General features: G+C 36.1%; 1 protein-coding gene across 1 annotated transcript in view; it reads left to right on the plus strand.

Annotated features, from left to right (window-relative positions):
• Positions 1-1,104: 1,104 nt before the first annotated feature.
• dennd2c (DENN/MADD domain containing 2C) overlaps positions 1,105-17,338 on the plus strand; it is a 60,338-nt gene continuing 44,104 nt past the window's right edge. Inside the window, 2 exon segments of the mRNA XM_056463209.1 lie at positions 1,105-1,684; positions 8,802-9,784. Of these exon segments, the coding sequence (XP_056319184.1) occupies positions 8,973-9,784 (812 nt within the window). The 5' untranslated portion in view covers positions 1,105-1,684; positions 8,802-8,972.

Below are 17,338 nucleotides of genomic sequence, written 5' to 3' on the forward strand. Positions count from 1 at the left end.
TGAATAGAGCAAAGAAATGTTCACAGTATGACAACATTTTTTCTTATGCAGAAAGTCTTATTTGTTTTATTTCGGCTAGAATAAAAGCAGTTTTTCATTTTTTAAAAACTATTTTAAGGTCAAAATTATTAGCCACTTTAAGCTATATATTTTTCGATAGTCTACAGAACAAACCATCATTATACAGTAACTTGCCTAATTACCCTAACCTGCCAAGTTAACCTAATTAACCTAGTTAAGCCTTTGTCACTTTAAGCTGTATAGAAGTGTTTTGAAAAATTTCTAGTCAAATATTATTTACTGTCATCATGGCAAAGAAAAAATAAATCAGTTATTAGAAATGAGTTATTAAAACTATTATGATTAGAAATGAGTTGAAGAAATCTCTCCGTTAAACAGAAATTGAGGGGGGAAAAATAAACAGCGAGGCTAATAATTCTGACTTCAACTGTATATTTGTTTTAAGTGGTTGCCAGTATAAAATATTTATTTACTTTAACTTGATGTATAATTTCTTTTAAGTTATTAAATTTATTTAAACCACTATAAAATCATTTAAAAAACTAAACAAACAAACAAACAAAAAGTAATAAATGACACAAAAGTAATGAAACTGTAATACAATCTTTAACTTTTAATAAATATTGCTTGTACTTACTGACGTGTTATGCATACGTTCTGTATTTAACTTGATGTATAAAACTTTTTTTCAAATATTAATAAAAAATATATAAACAACTATGTTATTTAAAAATAAACAAAAAGTAACAATTGACATGAAGTAATCAAATCAACAACTCTAACTGTTTATAAAGTAATATTTGTACTTATTAATAATATTTTATGCATTTGTTGTATACTATGATTGTGTTATGAATTAGTTTTATTTTTGAATTAACTTTATTTTGTTTCAAGTTTTAACTTTAAAATACGTTTTATTATAGTTTTATTAAATTAGTTTAAAAGTTTAAAACAGCTTAAATTGAAGCATTGCATTAAAAAAATCCTAATGACATGCACAGATAGCAATGTGAGCTGACAAAATCAATATGGTTAGTTTTGATTTCATGTGTAAATAAAGCACTAGTAATATGTATTCGCCTCGAGTCACTAAAGAGTTAAAAACTACACTCTCAAGAAGACAATAAAGTAGCATTTCCGTTTCAAGTCAGTAAAGTTTTCCTCTTGAAGCAGTCGATCTGAGTAACCAGGAACAAACACAACACATGGAGATTTTATGAAGAGACGCTTTTATTGCAGCTCGTGAACTGAATCACCGCTCAGAGGAACCGAAGCTCCGATGGGGAACTGACAGCACAGGAGGAGGATTAAACACGATCACATCCACTCCTTCAGAAGCTCTCAAAACACTTAATTCTGGAATATATCAACAACAACTGGCTCTACATTGTTGTCGGTTACCGGGGATAATTATTGTTTGGTTACTTTTAAGCCCGTCGGTTACTCGCTGAATGGATACAAGTTTGTCTCGAAGACGTTTTTAGCCGCCTGGCTAACTATAACCAGCCGAGAGATATGAAGACTTCGGGACCACAACACATAACAGAGTTACAGACTCGGCGTTTACCCTAAATAAACTTCTGTGAGAGCCCTTGTCTCGGTTCATATCAGATGAGTCCAACATATGTGTTGTGAAACAGCGGATAAGTTCGCGTAACTTTAAGTAAGTGAAATCTCTTCATAACAAAAGATCTGAATTGGCTGACATTAGAGAGCTGCTGCTTTTATTTATAATTAAAAATTGAATGTATGTTAATAAAAATATGTATTATTCTAAATTGATTTAATTGTAAAATTAATTTGTTAATTGCTGTATTTAATTTTATACTCAATTTATTCTTGTGTATTTGTTTTACATTTGTTATTACAGTCTTAAAGGGACAGTATACCCCAAAAATTAAAGTTCTGTCATCATTTGCTCAGCTTTTACTCATTTCAAACCATTATGAGTTCATGTTGAACACAAAATAAGGTATTTTGAAAAATGTTGGAAACCTGTTACCATTGACATCCATAGTATTTAATGTACTATGCTCCGCTTTTACCTATTTCACACTTTATGAGTTTACGTTGAACACAAAAGAAGGTATTTTGAAAAATGTTGGAAATCTGTAACCACTCATATCCATAGTATTTATTTTACTATGCTCAGCTTTTACTTACTTCAAACCTTTATGAGTTTACGTTGGACACAAAAGAAGGTATTTTGAAAAATGTCGGAAACCAGTAACCATTGACATCCACAGTATTTGTTTTACTATGCTCAGCTTTTATTATTTCAAACTATTATGAGTTTGTTGAACACAAAATAAGATATTTTGAAAAATGTTGGAAACCAGTAACCATTGACATCCATAGTATTTGATTTGTTATGCTGAGCTTTTACTTATTTCAAACTATTATGAGTTTACGTTGAGCACAAAAGAAGGTATTTTGAAAAATGTTGGACATCCATAGTATTTGTTTTACTTCAAAATATCTTAATTTGTGTTCAACAGAAGAAAGAAGCTCACGAAGGTTTAAAACCACTTGAGCATGAGTAAATAGTGAGCAAATTTTCATTTTTGGGTGAACTATCCCTTTAAACTAATTATTTGTTGACACTTCGTAATAGTTACCTATTCATGTTTAAACAGTTAAGTTCACACTGCTAATCAAAATATCATTTATTCATGTTTGGCATGTCTAAATCTACTTTACTCACTTTGCCTTTGGGTGAAAATGCATATGGTGGCGACACCATAGCCAAGTTGTTTATTAACATCCATAACTCAGCATGCTTTGACAGAATGTTTTCTCTTATAAACGTGATTAGGCTGAGTTTTGACACTAAACTTGCCCACTTTCCCACCCTCTTGATCCACCCCACCCAAAAGCTTGTCCCCTCATGCACAAGTACCCGGGGTGGGTGGATCACCTGTCAGAGGTGGTAATATTATAGTTTATTTATGTCTTGATTGTCTACCATTTGAAGGCTGGGGTAATGCTAGTGTCTGGTTGGCATTGTAGGGGTGTTTTGTGTACGTCTGCGGTTGCTGATGACTCTTTTGATCACCAAAACCCCAAATTCAGAGCTCTGTTGGTGAACCTGGAAGCAGCAGGTGGCTTGGAGAAAAAAAGAGAGGATTTAATCCACCTCTCAGTTTGTCGGCAACGTCATGAGAACTTCCTACTCGCATGCAGTCGGGAATGTGAAGTCAGGATGATCTTAGATGGCTTTTACCGCAGCAGAGTTGTAATTAACCACTGGTCTGCTCCATCCAAACCTACACACAGACCATTTCAGACTAGATTTAATGCCATATAGGGCTGGCCATTATGACAAAAACTATCATGTATATTTTAAATTTGTTTCCCAAATGATTTTTAACAGCGCAAGGAATTTTTCACAGTATTTCCTATTATATTTTTTCTTCTGGAGATTGTCTGATTGATTTTATTTAGGCTTTTTTTTTTTAAATCACTTTCAGGTCAATATTATTAACCCCCTTAAGCTATATATTTTTCTGGTTGTCTACAGAACAAACCATCATTATACAATGACTTACCTAATTACCCTGACTTGCCTAATTAAGCCTGTAAATATCACTTTAAGCTGAATACTAGTATCTTTAAAAATATCTAGTAAAATATTATGTACTCTCATCATGGAAAAGATCAAAGAAATCCGTTATTAGAAATTAGTTAGGTGCGATGCGGTTGCGCAGTAGGTAGTGCTGTCGCCTCACAGCAAGAAGGTCGCTGGTTCGAGCCTCGGTTGGGTCAGTTGGCGTTTCTGTGTGGAGTTTGCATGTTCTCCCCGTGTTCGTGTGGGTTTCCTCCGGGTGCTCCGGTTTCCCCGACAAGTCCAAAGACATGCGCTATAGGTGAAAATTGGCCGTAGTGTATGTATGTGAATGAGTGTGTGGATGTTTCCCAGTAATGGGTTACAGCTGGAAGGGCATCCACTGCGTAAAACATATGCTGGATAAGTTGGCGGTTCATTCCGCTGTGGCGACCCCAGTTTAATAAAGGGACTAAGCCGAAAAGAAAATGAATGAATGAAATTAGTTTGTAAAACTGTTATTTTAAGAAATGTGTTGATAAAAATCTTCTTTCAGGGGGGCTAATAATTCTGACTGCAACTGGAAGTCATCTCATATCCTGATAGTATAATGATAAATACCACCAGTATCATCAATATAGTAGCTCTCCTGTAAACTCAGTCAATTAATAGTTTATATCTACTGACCACATGTAAAGGACTATTCCTTTTTTACATACTATCCGCTTATTAAATCGTGAATACTGTTTTCGGGACCAAGCCACTACTCCTTTAAATTGAGAAAATACTCATTTATGACCCCCTTTTTAGTCATATCACACATTCAAGTGAATTTTATATAAAGTCATGGTGTACACGACAGTCTCAGGACTTGCTGCATCACAGACACAGATATTTTAACAATTCATAAAAAATGAATCACTTCTGGCCATCAGATATTAGGCATGGATATATATGTATATCTATTACGATCGTGATTTTCGAAAGTATGACATCGCTCTGTAAACGTTTATTATTATTACAATTTGTTGAGTTTCCCCAGTTTGATAGAGCACTTGGACCCGAAAGCTGCTTCGCATGACATCACATTTAACAAGCGCATATAGACCATTTCAGTATGGTGATGGCATTGGCCCATAAACATTTTCTGCTTGTTGTCAAACTATTTCATAACTATATCAGGATGCAGTTCATTTATAACATTAAAATAGCTATCATGACTTTATTAATCAATATGCCGACCTTTTTGGATTCTCGGAAGCTATGGAAATGAAAAATGTAAAACAGGAAATATGTTAGGACTATTGTTATTGTTTACATCCCTCAAAATGGTCAGAAATGTACTCATTCCTATGTGATCATATTTCCCACTTTATTTAGGGCAAATGTTTGATTAAATCTAAAATTTTTTAAAAATAAGTATTTATAAAGTATAAACACTTTTCAGAAACTAGTGATTATATGGTTAACATCAAAATAAGTAGCAAAATATAAACATTGTACTTTCATTGTACTTCACATTCTCTCCTCTCCTTATGCTTGGAGAAAAAATATATATAATTTAGATTTTGTGATGTCACAAAATAAATGATAAAGAATAGACTTTTTATTTTGTCCATATGATTAGGCTTGGGTGGTATCCAAATTTTGATACCATCAAACCTCCTCCATATTACCTCGGTATACGGTATTACTGTGCATAATAAAAAAATTATGATGTAAGGTTCAGACAGCGTCACCAAACTGTTGGCTCGTGCATAAACCATTCAGAAACTGGACAACAGCCTTTGTTTCCGTCTCTCGCAGTCACCTTTTTGTAGCACAATTGGCAAATTGCTTCTCATTCGGTCGAAACCCGAAATACATCCAAACTGCAGAAGTTGTGTTCTTTTTCAAGACCAGGTCACTTGGTGCGCGACTCGCCATCTTTCCTCACCTCTCTCTTTCTCCTCTACGCTGTCCTGTGATGACGACTGCGCATATGCATTTTGAGGCATTAAATAAATTATATTTAATATTTATTCCTTGTCTCCTATTTAAGTGCATTGTTTTTTATGATGGTATAACGGTTTTGAAACTGATACCTTTGCTATTTTTAGATCCCGCGGTATACCATATTACCGCATGTGCATAACTGAGTAGGATAAACTTTTTATTCGATAAGAAAAGATGCGCGTAAACTACGATGGAAACACTTTTACCAAACAAATTCCAGTATGTGCATTAAAAAAAGATCATGTGATTTTGTTATAAGAAATCATGTGATGATAAAAATGTGTGTGAATAGACAATCCAGCCAAGCACTTTGTAGAACATCTGAAATGTTATTTTGGTCATTTTAAATTGCCTTAATCATTTCAGTGTTAGTGTTATTATATTATTAATGATCTCCAGAACTGTCAAGAGGGTCCGTGCTCCGCCTTCAAATGCCATCACACATTCATTGCGTGTCTGCGTTATCTTCTGAGGCTCAAGTCATTTATTAAATGAAGAAAAGATTCACGCAGCTTCTCCTACTGCAGCAAATTACGTTTTTACTGTTGATATTTGGTGCCAGTTAATCAGGAAGTGACGATTTTGTTCATTATGTTCTCTTTGACTAATTTGACTAATAAATGATGGAAACGCTGCTTTATTCGCACGTCTTTTATGCGATATTGCAATTTTGCGCATAAAGTTAATTTGCATTTTTGGATGGAAACACACCAACAGTAAAAAGATATCTGTAAACTAACAGTTTTATGTATTTTGTGATTCGTGTTTTTATTTTTCCCTGTTTATTTATGCGTTTGAATTGCGTTTTTGGCACCTTGATCTTTCTTCCAACAACTTTCAACCTTGAAAAAGTACATTTTTAACATTTTTAATAGTTTAAAGCAGGGGTCACCAATCTTGTTCCTGGAGGACCGGTGTCCTGCAGATTTTAGCTCCAACCCTAATCAAACATACCTTAACAAGCTAATCAAGGTCTTACTAAGAGTCCTTGAAACAGCAGGAAGGTGTGTTGAGGCAAGTTAGAGCTAAACCCTGCAGGGACACCGGCCCTCCTGGACCGAGATTGGTGACCTCTGGTTTAAAGTGATGTATTGACAGGGTTGGTGTTGTATATTACGGTACAAAAACCCTGTAATGAACTGCCAGTAGGTTTTCTGTTATTTTACAGACTTATTTCTCTCTATATTATTTCTTATACATTATTATTTCAAACTACTAAAAGGCCAATAAAAGCCACTTTGCTAAACTGTAGAGTTGAATTTTCAATATCAAAAGTCAACAGAGCAGAGATCAAGCGATGCAATTCACAGCTGTAAATAAGCCGAAAACACTTGTGAATCACAAAATACAGAAACAGTTCATTATTAGATTTTTTCACAGTGTATTTTGTCATATTGCACAGCTCATTTCAGACTGTTTGATTTCTTGCCAGACATCTGAGTCACTCACACACTAAAAAAAAAACAAGCACTGAAATACTACACCCAATTAATTAGTATAAGCATAGTTTTTTGGACATTCTGCTGATCTGCTCTTCCTGTGAATCAGGAAACATAGGCAAGGCCTTCCTGCACACACACAGACACAAGTGGGTCAGTGGATGTGATGATCAAGGGGGAAGGGATCTGGCTCCAATCACGGGAGAGATTCCAGTGCGTACGTTAGATATAGGTCATCCAGAACAAAGGCATAATTTTCAGACCCGGCTGATCAAATGTGGTCATATTTACAGAATTATTATGTCGTTCGATCATCGCGCCAAGGAATTCCAGCATGTCCTCACTCTCGGTGTAATGTGCAACGTGTCCAAAACACTTTGGCTTGCGTTAGAGCTGCCAGATTCATCCCTGCTACAGTTGATGGAATTTCAAGTGGCCTCTTTTTTTTTCTTGTCAATATGACCAGCATTTAGTAACTTGCATGAAATCGTGCATATTTTCCTCATTGATATTCTCAGCGCTCACTCTTGTGCCACAATGAAGCCTTTCTATGGATGTGGAAATACTTGGGATGCCTGTTCTATTCTGAAAGAAGCTTTTGGAGAGGAGTGAAATTGAATTACATTATGCTCAAGTGTGTTAATGCGTGGCAGTGCTTTAGACGGACCTAGCTGGAGAGGGTGGGTGTTCCTGGGGACGGAGGCCCCCGCGATGCTTTGTCTTCTCCCATGTTCCTGTCGTTGTCGTCTCCTCTTTGTTAGGGCTTTTATTTTTGGTTTCACTGCTGACCTTGACAGGGACGATCTTTGGTTTCCTGCATTTATGCAGAATGCTGGGAACATCACATTTTGTGTGTGTATCAGTTGAACCCAAAGTCCCTTTAAGTAGTTTCATTTGGTGGCCATTTTTTTTCTAACACTTTTTGATTATGCAAGTGCAGTTATATCTCTTTGAAAGATGAAACATCAAATTTTCCAAAGCTGTATTCCCAGCTTACAATAAAATTTTATATTTGTAATCACCAACAAAATTTAATTAGCAATTAAACAGTTTCATATGTTCTGTCTCCAAGCATTTGGATCATGACAAAAGGTTGCCCAAGCTAATAGGCATGTGGGCTGGAAGGGAACAAGATCACAACACATACCACCTTTATGACTGATTCTGGAGGATGTGTTCCGATGCCATCCTGTCAATCAAACTATATAACTACAGTAAGTATCAATAACTTGCATGTTACACAGTATCGTCCTCTTAATAATGTCGCGTCTGATCATGCTGGCCTCTAAAGTAATTCCCAACTTGGTCCTGATGTCAAATCTATTCCCAAATTGATAGCATTTAAGTGGTTGCCGTCATGTGATTTGCATCTGAATGACAGAGGCCTGAATTCATGAGATCAAATGGAGCAGACTGTACCTCGCGTTCATTTCATACAGAATACAAAACCAGAGAACATTGTTTTCAAGTGTTTCAAGTTGGTTCGTTTAAAAGTTTCAGGCTTTTAGATACATTTCTCATGTCTGTGAGGCAAGTATTCCCTGATAATCCATTGCGTTTACTGACCCCAGAGGGTTCATAACAATGAAGCTGCAGAAACTGTCGTAAAGAACACACGTCTGGACTGAACCCCTCCCCTAAAGAATCGCAGGTCTATAGCGATTGACGATTGACTCCTTTACTAGAAGGCGGGGCTTTGTTTGCGAGAGCAGCCTAATTGACTGTTACATTTTTCTCCATTCAAAACTAACACCTGTATGTTCTATTGTCTGTAGTTGAACCCAATTGCTTTTTTTTTTCAGAGGCTCCAAAGGTAAGGAGGAATGGCAGAGGAACTGAAGACATAGCTGTCCTGCAAGGAAGCAGGGTCTTTAGTGAACTTATTAACCAACTTGCACTGCAGAGGAAGGTCTTCTTCCTTGAAAGGCTTGCAATGTCAGACAGCCCTGCGGTGTGACGGCAGCCTCGTCGTCATGCTGGCCCTTGGAGTGGACCATGAGAAAAAAGGAGGACCAGGAGGAAAGTCACGAGAGCCTGGCATCAACATCAAGCAGAAAATCTCACAATGGGAGGTACTGAGCCAGCAGGAGGACGTCCGGAGTGGGAAAGTCCAGACCCAGCGAACCTTTGCTTCTCGCAGGCTTTCAGGGGACCTTCTTGGAAACGGAATTGACTCCAGCGATGGAGGTCGCAACAAAGCAACTGTATCCAAAGCTAAAAGCCTGGGTTTGGATTTCAGGGAAAACCTGATGACTTTCAAACCAGTTACTCCTGAAGTCAAGCCTAATTTCCCAAGAAATCGAGATCATTTGAATAAATGTGTAACGCCAAGCACTGTATCACAAGTCCAAGTGGCTAAATCGAATGTTAAAAGCAATAATATCAACTCCAACCATTTCTCAAATGTGGAAATTACATCTCTACCTCAGTGTGTAGATGATCCAGAGGCATCGCTGCCTCCAGGGAACTTTTACACCTCCAGGGGTTTCTGGAAACAACTGGAGGCGGATGAATCTTTCTGGGAGAGGGAGAAGGATTCCTCGCTAATGACTAAGGGACTTGATTTTGGACCGTCTTCTCCTCCACCTAAACCGCAGCGCACATTCCAGTACAAGGGTGCAAGCAGTCCTACCGGCCAGTGGATCCAACCGAAGAACCAGACTCCAGCAGTCGGCAAATTGAATCAAGTCCGGAAGCATGACATCATCTTAAAGCCACCCAGCTGTCCACCTCCTCCTTGTCCAGTCAACACTGTCAATGGGTTTTCCAGACACCGAAAGAACAGGTGAATGCTTTTCCCACCATGCATATCACATTACACAGTTAATCCCAAACTTAAGAAAGGAAATGTGCAACATCCAACAACTGCAAATACAAGGGATGGTTCAGCCAAAAATGAAAATTATCTCATCATTTCCTCTCTCCCATGTGGTTTTATTTCTTTGAGTTTCTTTTTTTCAGTTGAACATAAAGCATATATGTTTTAAAATGGTTGACGGTACTAGGGCTGGGTGATATTTAGGGTAGGGTATCATTTGGGGTTATTTCAATACTGGTGCTAAATCGATACTTTTAAAACGGTACCGTTGCCAAAACTGTTCCTGAACCGATACTTTTTAGCCCCAAAATTATTTGACAAAAAAAATATATTTTAATCATTATAATTGAACTAAATAAATTTATATTTATAATAAGTTTAAAGTAAACGTGAATTCATATTTTATATATTAGAATTGCATTAATAAATTTCTTTTGATCATTTGTTTGTTAGCATGAATGCAAGATTACATTACATTAGCTTACTACTGACCTGTGGAAAGGCTATCATCAAAGTCAGGGAACGCCTTTTTTCTGGATTTGGGGCTTGTGATTACTTTTACATGGACATCAGTGATCTAATGATTTGCCTTAATCTGAATAAGACAATAATATGATTAAGGTGTTTACATGAGTTGCTTTTTGAATGTTACATTCATTATTCCCTGTTACATGTTATAACACATAGATCCATAAACGTCATTGCGTCACCAGCCTATAAATGTTTCCTCCGCAGTTTGTGTCTGTGGTCCTTTAAGATAATCAAAAATCACTGTTTACGTGGTAGACTCTTGATCAGAATATTGTCTTAATCATATTAAAATCTGAATATTGGTGTCCATGTAAACGTACTCACTGAAAGTGTCAGATGATGTCACATTCCTCACCTTTAAGTTGATTCCATGAGCCCTCAAATTTCATAAGTTTGATGTGTTTCCCCCCATTACACGCAACTTTTGTAAAGCATCTACTGCATGTTGGTGTGTCAGAATCCTTGCTTGTAAAATATAGCCATACTTTAGAATGCTTAGTTTAAGCAAATTAGATGAATGCGATCATGCGTGTTGATGAAAGGAGTCGCTCACCGCATGCGGCGTACTGTGCGTGTACTTTCGCTGACAGTGTCCGCATCCCTCAAAGCTTTTTAGAATTAAATATTTAGAGATACCTTTGATGCACCCCTTGATGCTTCTTAAGGGTGTCACACACCAGATGCGCAGCTCAGAGCCGCGACAGCGCGCACATGACAGTTGAAAGTATCGCACACCAGATGCGCATATTCGCATGTTATTTAAAATGAAACTATTCAGATGTCGCTCTGTGGCTAGGCAGAAATATGAACAGTGTCCTGAGTCGTGGCAGGGCGCTGCAGGACAGCCGCCGAACTTGCGGCACCGGTGTGTGTACCCTGATAGAAACCTATGTTTAGAATTCTGAAATGCATGGTGCTTCTGGTGTGTGACCTGCTTTACGTTCTTGTCGCAGCACCAGTGGCACCGAAATTCAAATGCTTATTCGGTCTGGTGCATACCGGTTACAAAGGTACCGGTGTCATAATGGCACCGGGTTTTGGTACCCAACCCTAGTGATATTGCAAAAAATGATTATGACATCATGTTTCATATATTTACATTTACATTTAATCATTTAGCAGACGCTTTTATCCAATACATTCATCCGATATCATTCAATATCGACAATTATTGAATATTTTTGAACAATACATTTAGTAATATTAGGATATTTTTTATTTAACCACTTTGTTTTAATATACCAACATTACTAAGGCAAAGAGTTTTAATAGTCAAAAACAAAAATATTTAAACAAAATATCTGATTTAATAAAATAAACACAAGTGTTAAAGACTCTTAAACTTGATAAACAACATGCTAAAAAAAAGTGTGTGCAATGATAAAAGTAGATCAACATCTGTAAGATGTCAATAATAAACATATAGTAAACCTCAAACTTTGTAAACAAAACAAATTAAGATCATCAAATCTGAGCTTTCAATACTTGGTTTCATACTGCAACATTACAAATTGTGAAATTGAATGACTAAATTACCCCCTATGCTAAAAAAGTCTTTCAGATGGGGAGCTAATGGCTGGTATGCACAAGAAAAGAAACCAAAAAGTCACTCTGGTGGCATCCTTACATCCTTTTTTATTTACAATCTCCTCACTGCTGCTATACGGCACCTATTTTCGCATGCGTTGTTATTTTGACCTGAAGTGACAATGACGTGACCCAAAACTCACATGTGAAAAGCGTGAGCATGTGGTTTCCTTCACCATTTTCTATGGCGTCTCTCGTAACTAGGCGACCATCAAGCTTTTTCTCAGAGGATAACAAACGGACAAACCATTGCTGCAGCTGCGATGTAATTTTATGGAGAAAAGTAAAAAAGCACTGTAGTGTTTGGGTGTGCTGTGTTTGTTTCAGGTAATTAGTGTTATCACTAAAATGTGTGTATTTCTATACAAAGTGTGAAGCAGATTGGTTAGTTATACTTGCATGAATTGCGGTGCGCACGCGGCATTCAGAAAAGTTTAGATGTTTTTTAACTAGATGTACCTGGAAAATGTGCTGGCTTCACATGAAAGTTCTTGAGATGTTTGGCCAAAACCCAGAAATGATTCTTTTAAATGAGAGATTGTTTAGCATCAGAACTGAAAAAGTGGGCCTGTGCAATTGTGGAAATTGCATCATATGAGTCTATAGAGTTGAATAGTAGTAGAAAAAAGGGCGTTAAGAGAATTTCGGAATGTTCAAAACAATACAAGTTAAGACTGAATAGACAGCAATTCTATGACTAATCTTGTACTTCATCTGCCTCCCTCCCTTCTCTTTATACTTCGGCCCAATCCCAATTCTACCACTTATCACTTCCCCTTACCAAATTCTCTTTAGCTTGAAGGCGTAGTGCTAAGGGGAAGGGCTAGATACCCCTTCAAACTGAGAGTTTTCAGGACCACACTCGAAACCAAGGGGTAAGAAAATTTCTCAGAATACACCATCTACAACAGCAGAATGGCTGCACACGGAAGTCAGGAGTTGCACAAATTAGTATTTTTGTCATTATTATGAATTTTTAAAACAAACAAGCATATGTTTTAATACATTCATAACCGCATTCGTGTTTTACTGTCATGCTTTAAAAAAAAAAACGCTAAAATAAAAACCGCTAAATTCAGCTATCTATAATCTCTAATAATAACTCCTGCATAGCAGTCCTACAACATTTTGTCACTCGATGACACTCGAATACCCTGTCAGAAAAGCCTAGTGGCTGGGATTGAGCTTTTTACAGTGTCTGCTGTAATGTTAATGTTGTTTTTGTGTGTTTACATAGATGAATTTGGCCGGTGTAAATGCACAGTACAGTTACGATCTTATTGCCACATTATATCATTATGATAACATAATATCATTGCCTTCAGTGATTTCCAGAAGATAAATACCTAAAAATAACGCAACTGGAATAATTACAGCAGTCGCCATCGTCAATCTCATATGAAGTAAGAGATCGTGGTGGCATATGATGTTGTGTGCAGGTGTTGTAGTGGTGTCCCATTTCTTAGGGATAAATTTTGAAGCCCTTCCCCTTCACACTTTGTTTCAAGGGCCAAATAGAATCGGGATTGGGCCTTCTTGCACTACACAAAACCGCCCCTAAGAACTTGACTGCTGTAGGTGATTACCTCAATATATTAAATGCAAAATCTGAACAGTTCTATTCATGTATAAGCAATTAAAAGCATAGTTCTCTCAAAAAATAAAATTCTGTCATCCTTTACTCGCCATTCTGTACCTGGAAAATGCGCAGGCATCACATGTGTGCCGCTTGTACAACATGTACCTCCATTGGAAATTACAAACTTGCGCCCTAAATTTATAGCCATTCCTTCCAATGCGCGCGCTCAGCAGTCAGATTTTAATGAAACTATAGCGCTTCATACCAAAACTACATACCGAATTATCATTTTTTTAATCGATATTGACAATAGTGTTCGATCAATAAATACAGATACTGATTTTATCGCCTAGCCCTAGATAGTATCCATTGACTTCCATTGTAGGAAAAAATACTAAGTCCAAATCTTCTTTTGTGTTCAACAGAAGAAACTCGAATAGGTTTTGAACAAGTGAATGGAGAGTGAAGGATATCCGTGATATTGCATGAATAGAACTGGTCAGATTTTGCATTTAATATATTGAGGTAATCACTTACAACAGTCAAGTTCTTAGGGGCGTTTTTGTGTAGTGCAAGAAGTATAAAGAGAAGGGAGGAAGGCAAACAGAAAATACAGATCAAGTACAAGATTAGTCATAGAATTGCTGTCTATTCAGTCTTAACTTGTATTGTTTTGTACATCCCGAAATTCTCTTAACGCCCTTTTTTTCTACTACTATTCAACTCTATAGACTCATATGATGCAGTTTTCATTATTGCACAGGCCCACTTTTTCAGTTCTGATGCTAAACAATCTCTCATTTAAAAGAATCATTTCTGGGTTTTGGGTTTTGGCCAAGCATCTCAAGAACTTTCATTTTGCTGATAACATCTTGCCATTAAATAATTGTCTTAATAAAAGGGAAGAGCCAGAAACTTGCTATAGGTGATCGAATAACCTCCTCATATAATTATGTTGTGCAAAACCGTTTGATAACTTTTCATAAATAGCGTTTTGCTGGCTTTCAAAACCTGTTCGACCTGGTCTCAAATGATATATCCCCTCGAACAATAGGTGTTGGCCTAAAACGTTCTCAAACTGACATGCCTCACCTTGATGGCTTGAATCATGTGGAATGTTGAGGTGTGCTGTTACTTTTATAAATAGTTCTTTGATCAAATTAAAGTAATATCATAGACTTACAGTGAAGGGTCAGAATATTATACACTGTCACAAATGGTATGACAAAAAGTCATGAAAGCAATAAGTTCAACTTAACATTTTAAGTCAGTTTGATTGATTTAAGTTGTGGTGATTAGAAAAGTTAATTTGATTCAATGACAATATTCAAAGCAGCAATATGTCTATAGAGGCTTCTACAGGCTTTTCATTTGAAAAAATACTGTAACAAGATACTGTCAACCTTTACTCCTTTTCATAAGCCTTATGTGGTTCATAAATTCTTGAAGAACATTCCAAATTTCCAAATATTAGTTTTCCCACATTTGACTTTCATAATACAAGGGGAAAAAAGCCATTCTTCAAAATATCTTCTTTTATGTTTCACTGAAAAGAAAGTCAGTCATATGGGTTTAGAAAGAAATGAGGATTTGTAATTGATGTTGAGTTGAATAATCTCTGAAACAATCCTGTTTAATAGCGTAATTTTCTTTCTGCTCCAAAATATTTATGTCTGCCCACTTTCATGTAGTAATTTTGAATATTAATTATTTAGTCTCTTTATGCTCTCAAAATACTAAAATCGTTGTATATTTATGCATATATTGCAATCAACTTGAAATATTGGTTATGTTGAAGTAGCCAACAACTATCCTTTGAAAAAAAAAAATGTATATATTGCTGTTGTTTTATTATTAATTTGTATCATTCACAGTGCTTCATGGGATTGCAGTTCTTTCCCGCCTTAAAGTCATTAAGTACACAGTCTTTAAAACTTAGCATTTTTGTTTGATTTTCATATACTATTTTGCTTTGAATCAAAGGTTGTAATTTTTTTTATCTTCATAGCTGCTTGGTTTTGGTTAAAGAATTGGGATTTTTATATAATTCCTATTGGAAAGATTAATGGGAAAAGACTACCATTGCTGGATAAAACTGGGCGGATTCTCATGCATTGTATTGGTAGATGCATAGCTATGCTATGGTGACCAATTAAAATCTTCAAGATATTTGCATGTGTGCTTGGTTAAAGAGATGAGATGCATCCCAAATCGCATAAGCCTACTTATGCACTATTAGTAGGGCTGCACGATATTGAAAAAATGTAACATTGCGATATTTTTTTATTTTGCGAGATATATTGTGATATGAATACAATTTCACCAGATGAGTTAATATCTATTTTTGGAAATAATTAACACTGTTAGATCAATTTGGATAATTCCGCAGTGGGAATACATCTCCATAAAATCTAATAAACAATCTTTAAAATTTTTGGGGTCCCCCTGGCACATTTTCATTGTCGTCTGTGTTATTTGCAGTGCGTTTCTGTATTTGCATGTGTTGTGAGTATTTTCATGCTCGTGTTTAGTCAGAGATTGATGAATTAATGTTACTATTTGCATCTCCATAAAATCTAATACACAATTTAGAAAATTTGTATGGTCCCTGACACATTTTCGATCTACTCTGTGCTATTTGCAGTGCTTTTCCCTATTTGCATGTGTTGTGAGTATTTTCATGCATAACAATCTAAAAATACAATCATACATTTAAAATAAAGCGTTTTATAGTCTAACAGTAGTCTAACAGTATTCAAGTGCAGTAACTGAATGATAAAAATAAACATAATTCAGTCAAATTAATCATAGTTAAGGTCATAAATGGTACAATTTCTTATACCTGAATGCTTTTCAAATCATGATACAATCACTGGCATCAAAAACTCATGCAAATGGTGAATTATAATACAAACTCAACATTGCATATATCCTGCGATGTGACTATTGCAAATGATCACATTGCGACATTGATGCTGAAAGGACATATTGTGTAGCCCTACCATGTAGTATAAATATAAGTGCATTCACACTGATATATTCTTGTTATTCTAAAAACAATAAGTGCACTTTAAATACCCAGATGATTCAATTATTCAACCAATAAAAAGAAGTGAAGAATGTTGAACATATCATGCACTCAACGGTCGCAGCTTTGCTCACATATCGGATGGGGAGGAGCTGATTATTAATGGGAGGAGCTACTGATAAAGGGGAGGAGCTATCGGCGCTGAGGTTTGATTACTTTATTTATTTTGGATTGTGCAAGAAAATTCTGCTGATGGTGAATGTGGTTACTCATGACAGGTATTTGAAAGTTTGGTCATTTATTTCACTAAATAATAAATGATTTAGTGACACAAGTTGTCTTGGAAACTGTTTGAATTTCCGTTTAGTCCAAAAAATTTTTGTGTTTCAACTGGGACGACATTAAACTCGTACGCTACATTGTTAAGTGTATAGGTTGTTTTCAATCAATGGTTCTGGTGATGCGTGACATTCAGATGCAGGGCAGGAAGTAAAAAACTGAATGGGACATAGAGGAAAGTATGTATTTTAGCGGTTTATATCATTTTTCAGAGGAGATATAAATAGAAAATAAGCACATGTTGGGAATGATCCTTATATCTTGAAAGGGGCCAAGTTTTCTACTGAACTCAAATATTTTTGCCTGCCATGGATGCGGTACATACTGTATTAGCTGTTATGTTACATCAAAAGATACTATAGTAAATACTATAGAGTTTGGAAGCATACTGTAGATAATTTAATTAAACTTTCGTAGTAATTATGTTGTTGCTGTGGTACGACACAACTGTAGTAAT

This window comes from Danio aesculapii, chromosome 8 (genome assembly GCF_903798145.1).
Source record: "Danio aesculapii chromosome 8, fDanAes4.1, whole genome shotgun sequence".
Lineage (NCBI taxonomy): Eukaryota > Metazoa > Chordata > Actinopteri > Cypriniformes > Danionidae > Danio > Danio aesculapii.